The 6,830-nt window shown below is 45.7% G+C and overlaps 1 protein-coding gene across 1 annotated transcript in view; it reads right to left on the bottom strand.

Moving 5' to 3' along the window:
* Positions 1-6,830, bottom strand: part of AOX1 (aldehyde oxidase 1) — a 105,095-nt gene that overhangs the window by 60,843 nt on the left and 37,422 nt on the right. The window contains exons 11-15 of the mRNA XM_013004345.3: positions 6,115-6,266; positions 5,445-5,538; positions 4,076-4,185; positions 2,822-3,006; positions 1,583-1,745 (exon numbers count right to left, since the gene is read on the bottom strand). Of these exons, the coding sequence (XP_012859799.2) occupies positions 1,583-1,745; positions 2,822-3,006; positions 4,076-4,185; positions 5,445-5,538; positions 6,115-6,266 (704 nt within the window). The remainder of the gene's footprint in view (positions 1-1,582; positions 1,746-2,821; positions 3,007-4,075; positions 4,186-5,444; positions 5,539-6,114; positions 6,267-6,830) is intronic.

Here is a 6,830-nt window from a genome sequence, read left to right as displayed (position 1 = left end):
CCTTTCCCCTGCCTCCCTCCCTGCTGTACCCCACCCCCAACCATTGGTCCCTTGGTCCTGTTGTTTTTCCCCTCTGGATTATTTATCCCACCTTTCTAATCTAGGTAGACATGCAAAAACAATAATAAGCACAAAAACAAAATAACAACAACAACCAAAAGAAAAGCCTATAAGTAGTTCCAGGTCTGTTTGTTAACCATTATGAATGTTTTCCAGTTGAGTCAGATGGGGTGCCACACCCTAACCCCAAAGTCTATTTTTTTTATTCCTTGGGGACTTAATTGCTTTGCCCCCCTTGATGCTCTGTTGCATGTCCTTTAGTGTGTCACCCTGGTGTGGTGGGGTCAGATCAGGCACAATTCATTCACTGTGTCTGCAGTGTTGTCCCCCAAAGTGCTATCGGTCAATGAGGGACTTCGTGTCTTGTGGTGGGGCCGGCCCTTTTAATGCTTCCTCCAGGCACCATCAGATTTCACTATCATAACCCCAGTTCTACCTTAGAAATCTGGCTCAGGACCAATAATGAGAGTAGTGATACCAGGAGGGTAGGGGGAAGATGGGGGTAGAAAGGGGGAACTGATCAAAATGATTGATATATAACACCTCCCCAGGGGAATGAACTACAGAAAAGTGGGTGAAGGGAGACAGCGGTTGGTGTAAGACATGAAAAAAAAACCCAATAATGATCTATAAATTATCAAGGGTTCATGAGGGAGTGGGGGGGGGAGGGAGCTAAAAAAAATGAGGAGCTGATAACAAGGGCTCAAGTAGAGAGAAAATGTTTTGAAAATGATGATGGCAACATATGTACAAATGTGCTTGACACAATTGGTGTGTGGATTGCTATGAGTTGTAAGAGCCCCCAATAAAATGATTTATAAAATAAATAAAAAGTGATCATATTAATTTCTAAAGCACATTGAGAGTGTGATTGACTTGCAGTCTAGTTTCGTAAGGTGGGGTCAATGGGGTCGATACAGTTTCATTTTTGTTGGGTCTAGGCAATTATTAAGAGCAGTTCTTTTAGTCATGAACCTCTTGAGACAATCACCGTGCGACTCTACTTGTTTGTCACATGGGAGACCAAGCAAGAGAAGGCCTGGAATCTCACTACGGTCATAATAGACATTACTAAGCTGTCTCCATGACGTCTCCCTGAAGTGCCAGGAATCCTATTAAAGGACTTTTCTGTAGCGAATAATTTTGCAGCAAATATGTGGAGTGGCTGCTATGATGATAGTATAGGTGAAAGTAATGAAGCTGCATCGAAAAAATAAAGTCAAAAGCATGAATCAACCTCAAAAAGTGGGGGTAGGGCTTTACTAAGGAAAGCCATGCTCAAATCACAAACATGGTTTCTACACATTCTCTAGAAAAACAACAGATCAGAAACTAAGCAACTGAGTGGTTACCTCTGAGTTCTCCTTGCTCTCCTCCCCGAAACTCCCACCCCATCAGAGACCGCCTGGGGTGTCTGCCCAGCAAGCCCCCCGTTTCTCCTTCACATGCCACAGATAGTTAGTCAGGGCTCTTCTCTAAGCCCCAGCACCGGAAAAGCTAATACACGGTCAGTTCCATTTACCATCCTCTTCAAAATCTGTGACACTTCCAGGTAAAACTTGAAGAGGAAGCTGATGATGAGAGTCCGCCTGTATTCCACCTTCCCTCCCGGTGCCGAGCCTGGGATACAGACTTCCCTCAGAATCAGCCTGCAAGCTGCATCCAGCATCTCTTCATTCCAGGGCCTGTGAGAGTCAACAGAGCAGCCTCTTAGCTCCACGAAAGTCATCATTCCACAGGGCCAGCTGCTGTGTGAGGCAAAGTCCCCCTCGGTCCTGAGTCCATTCCAACTCAGAGATGCTACAGGACACAGCAGAACTGACCTATCAGGTTTCCACGGCTGTGCGTCTTTACAGAAAGAGGCTGCCACGGTCTTTTTCCTGCAGTCTTTGGTGGGGTCACACTGCCGACCCTTCAGTTGGCAGCGAATGCTTAACCACTGTGCAACCTGGGATGCCCCCGAAGGCAAATAGCTCCGGTGATACCCAGGAAATAAGAGTACAAGCTCGGAGCCAGGCAACTGGAGTCAAAATCAGCATCTGGGCCTTAGCACTTCATCCTCTGTAAGCGGGGGAAGCCTAGCAGAACCCACCACTGGTAGTCAAGACAAAGCAACACCAACTGTGCCAGGTCCTCCGCAGGAACGGACGCATCCGTCACCAGAGCATTTACAGCCTCCTGGGCTCTGCTTTAGACTTCTGTGTACTCCTCCATTTATGCCTTCCATCTGCCCTATGAGGTAGGGGTGCCTTTGACCCTCTGACAGGCAAAGAAACGGAGGCACTGTCAGCTGACTGAGATCCTCTAGTTAATAAAGGTCAAGCTGCGACTCAAGTTTACTCGCTGACTCCAGTTTATACCACTGCTCAAGAGTCGTTCTCGGGAAAGGGCATCTGACAGCCAGTGAGTGCCCGAGAAATAGCAGCTATTAGTCTCACCGGCAGGGAAAACGAGTGTTACGCTACTGTATTTAGTAATGTATTAAGGAACAAGCTCCATCGTGGTAAATGATGGCTTATCCCACAACAGAGAAGGCACTGTTTACAGTGCACTGTAGAAAATCATTACAATCAAGACAGGTGGAAATAGAAATGTCTGTCATCATGAAATCTTTCTGGAAATCCATGCCATTACACAGAAAGGAGCTAAGTGAATTGCTTCTCGGCCCTTTGCTAAGATCAAATGCGGAAAGGAGCGAAGTGTTTTGCTCTTTGTAGTCACGTCTCTCCACCATCTGATGCCCGAGGACACGATACCCTACCTTCCAAGGAGTTGCTGGCAGGAATGTGTGGCACAGACGGTGGTGGGGCCAACGCCTCCATAAGAAATGGACAGCTCTCTAACGAGGCCATCCCTTTCTCCCAAAAAGACTCGCATTCCGGAATTGACGATGGCTAGCGCATTCTGTTGCCGCTGGGCTTGTCGGAAAGCCGACACAAACTCCCACTGAAAGAAAACGTGAATCTCAGCATGTAGAAACACACTCAGTACCACCCATGCACCAGGCAGGGTATGTATGCTGTGTCAGTGATGCTCCTCACAGCCTCCACGGCACGCCTGACTGTCCCCATTTTACAGAGGAAGAACCTCGAGTTCAGCATAATTCATTCCATCAGTAGTTCAAAGCCATGGGAGCTCTTGAAATCAAGATTCACACTTGCATCAGTCTGACTCGTTAGCTCCACTCTTCTTCCCACTCTGTTCTGCAAATGCTGTTTGTTTGTTTGTTTGTTGGTGTATGTGCTCGTCAGCCTTCTTTCCAACCTCAAGAGACAGGTAGAGATTTTTTCAAGTCTTGTGTAGGGAAAAGATTTATTAGACAAAGGAAAAATTTTAATCTCTTAGAAAGTAACCTTAAATGAGAGGCAGAGGGAGATCAAAAGAGAGACAAAGTGACAGAGATAGTCTCTTGATTCTAGAAATAATAGGAGAAGCAGAATGTCAGTCAGGGGAAAGTATTCACAATTCTTCATACGCACGTGGAAGCTGGATAATGAATAAGGGAGACCAAATAAGTGATGCCTCCGAATGAAATGTCGGTGAGGAATACTGACTGCATCGTGAATTGTTCATGAAGAACAAATACATGTGTCCAGGAAGAAGTACAGTCAGTGTGTTCCTTAGCAGCATGGATGGCAAGACCATGTGTCACCATCTTTGGACATGTGATTAGCAGAGACCAAGTCCAGGAGAAGGGGTCATGCTTCGTAGAGGGCCAGCAAAAAAGCAGACCTGCAATTGGTGGATTTACACAGTGGCTTCAACAATGGGCTCGCATCGTTACACCTGTGAGAGGGTTTGGGATCAGGCAGTGTTCTCTGGTGTTGTAGATGGTGTCGGGATGGGTGGGAACCGACTGCGTGGCAGTTAACAACAGCTCCCACCACCATTTCCTGAAGGTGGACTTTCATCTTCTCTGCAGATACTCAACACCCTTTCTTAACTCTCTCTGGTTAGATTAAACATGCTGGAGACTCTTGGTAAAGCCAAGACATTCAAAGCAGGACAGTCTCACCTTCCGAGAGTAAGGGATGTTCACTGAGACCAAGATTTCTTCAGGCCTAAGATCTGCCTTGGGGCACTTTTGGAGAAACTGCTCGGTTAAGGGGATCTGCCGCTCTCCTCCTGTGGGGAAAAAAAACCACACTTTCCCTAAGATCAGGTTTCTTTACTGAAAAACCAAATTCCCCAAACTTGGGAAATAATCTATCAAACACCCAAGGAAACTGGTCGTGTGGAGGAAGTACCTATGATGGCAACTCCCATTATTGCTGGGTTTGGGATTTTTCCCCCAAATCTAGATCATATTTCTTTGTTCCTTTGCTCACTTATAAGTAAAAATATTTGAGAGAGTATCCTGGAGTTTCAGGCAGAATAGGGCTTTCACCATCCCCTTCCTGGACAACACGGTTCCCTGTGAGTTTTATAATCTGAGAATCGATGTTAATATTTCTTTTGATAATTGATCAAGTCATTCACCAAACACAGATACGAAAGCAAAGCGGTGAATCTCCTAGTCGAGCGTGTATCCTATGAAGACACTGTCTTACTTGGTAACCCTTTCTTGCAGCTTCTCAATAACATTGCTTCTCTAAGCAGTATATTGGGGGAGGGACAGTTTAAAGTATTACAAAATATAATTTGGGAGGAAAAGTAAGAGGCTTTTAATATTGATAGTCACATCGCAAAACTGGTTTTATATGGCTTGAACATTTTAAGTGATGTTACTTAAAATTAAAACACTGAATGCAAATATTCCTCCGTAAGATAATTTTGTGATTGAGATCATGAGAGGAGTGGTATTTACCAAAGCGGGACATAGAAAACTAGCCCATCTGCTTAAATGGAAAAAAAAATTAGGATGACGAATAATTGTTGAATGAGTTGTAACCAGAGAAAGCAACATTTTAAAGTCCTGGACTATGTTTCACAAAGTAAATCAAGTCAAGTAAATAAATAGAGAATGAAATTCGCTGATTGTTCAACAGACAAAAAACAAGCGCCCACCACTGCCTATTGGGCTTCCATGACCTGTACCTTGACTATGAGATCACAGTGTGTTACGACTATCAGAACATTATCTGGAGAAGGTCTTGAACAAAGGGGGCCAAGAGTTCTCAATAGTGTATAGTTCTCCCCACCAATTGGGCCACATCTGGATACTAACTGACTTCCAAGCATGGTCAGTATAGGAGGGCCAGAAAATATCTAACACAAGGTCACTGAAAGGAAAGCATGCCGAGATTAGGAGGACGTACAGTTAGGACCAGACTTACAGCATCCAGAAAAGCAGAGTATTATTAGTATCCTAGGGAAGGGCTGTGTGCAATACTGGACTTCCTGTAACCACCAGAGAGGAGAAGGGTCAGGAAGCTGTCCCTTACCTTTTGATAGCAAGTTGAGGGTACAATTGCCCACAGCCAGGAGGGGGTTCAGATCTGAATCTAGATGTCGGCTTACGATGTGGCCTCCTAAAGACTTTCAAAAGAGTATCAGATCAGTAATACACTTACCACTGGAGCCCTGGTGGCCTAATGGTTCATCGTTGGACTGCTAACTGTAAGGTGGGCAGTTCGAAACCACCGGCTGCTCAATGGGAGAAGGAAGGCTTTCTACTCCCATAAAGAGTTACAATCTCGAGGCAGTTCCACCGTCCTGTATAGTTACTGTGGGTCAGAAACAACCTGATGGCAGTCAGAGGGACTGTAATTCCCAAGGAGGCCTGCCCTGACGGTAACATGGTAAATGGTTTTATCTGCTAACTGAAAGGTCAGTGGTTCAGACCCACTAGTGACTCCTTGGGAGAAAAGACCTGTCTCTCTATGTCCATAAAGATTACAGCCAAGGAAAGCTTTTAGGGGAAGTTCTACTCTGTCACTATGAGTCAACCTGTTAGCAGCACCAACAACTATTCCATTACCCGAAGTGTTATCACACGGATTAAACAAGCTTTCAGATGTTGGTCTTTTGGGGGTCTGTTGCAAAAGAATGGAAACACCATTTTCACTAGGAACAGCCACCTAGAGAGTGGGACCCCCATCACCAAATACATACAGCCATGTTCCTGATCTGTGACCCGGCCAGAGTTCCCAAATGCTTCAGGAGAGCCCGATAAATCCGTGTCTTCTCCTCGGGAAGTTTCTGAATGACGTCGGCCAGGATGTCCTTCACCTCAGCCAGGCTGAGGCCAGCACCTAAGGTCAGCCCTGAAATGATTTGGAAGCAACAAAATACAGTCACCACTGACCTGGAGATGTGGGTGACAGGAGGGCTGCAAACATGGAATCTTCATACTAGATCCCATGCAATATACCATCACCATTGGACGGTGACGATGGGGGTGAGATGATGGAAGCTAAACTCTCTGTGTCACACAGTGTCAAGCACAGTGCCAGATTCCTTATAGAAGCTCCTTGAATTCTAACAGGCCTGATGATATTAATAGCCATCTTTCACAGATGATGAAACTGAGATAAGTTACTTGCTTAATTTCTTACAGCTAAGTTAGGGCATGAGGACCCTTGGCGGCATAGTCATTATGAGCTTGGCTGCTAACTGAAGGTAGGCAGTTTGAAACCACTAGCCGGTCAGCGGGAGAAAGATGAGGCTTCCCATTCTCATAAAGAGTTAGTCTCAGAAACCCTGTCCTGGGGAGGTGGGTGTGGGAGACCTGGTGGTGACTGAGCATGATAGTGGGACAGGAGGAGAATCAAGGGAAATAGAGGAAAGAGCTGGGTGGAGAAACTGCTCGGTTAAGGGGATCTGCCGCT

The sequence above is a fragment of the Echinops telfairi genome, unplaced genomic scaffold, assembly GCF_000313985.2.
Source record: "Echinops telfairi isolate 266 unplaced genomic scaffold, ASM31398v2 ScPeMD7_3;HRSCAF=10, whole genome shotgun sequence".
In the NCBI taxonomy this organism is placed as follows: domain Eukaryota; kingdom Metazoa; phylum Chordata; class Mammalia; order Afrosoricida; family Tenrecidae; genus Echinops; species Echinops telfairi.
The sequence above is the reverse complement of the archived record's forward strand: the minus strand, read 5'-3'. Positions and strand labels throughout refer to the sequence as shown.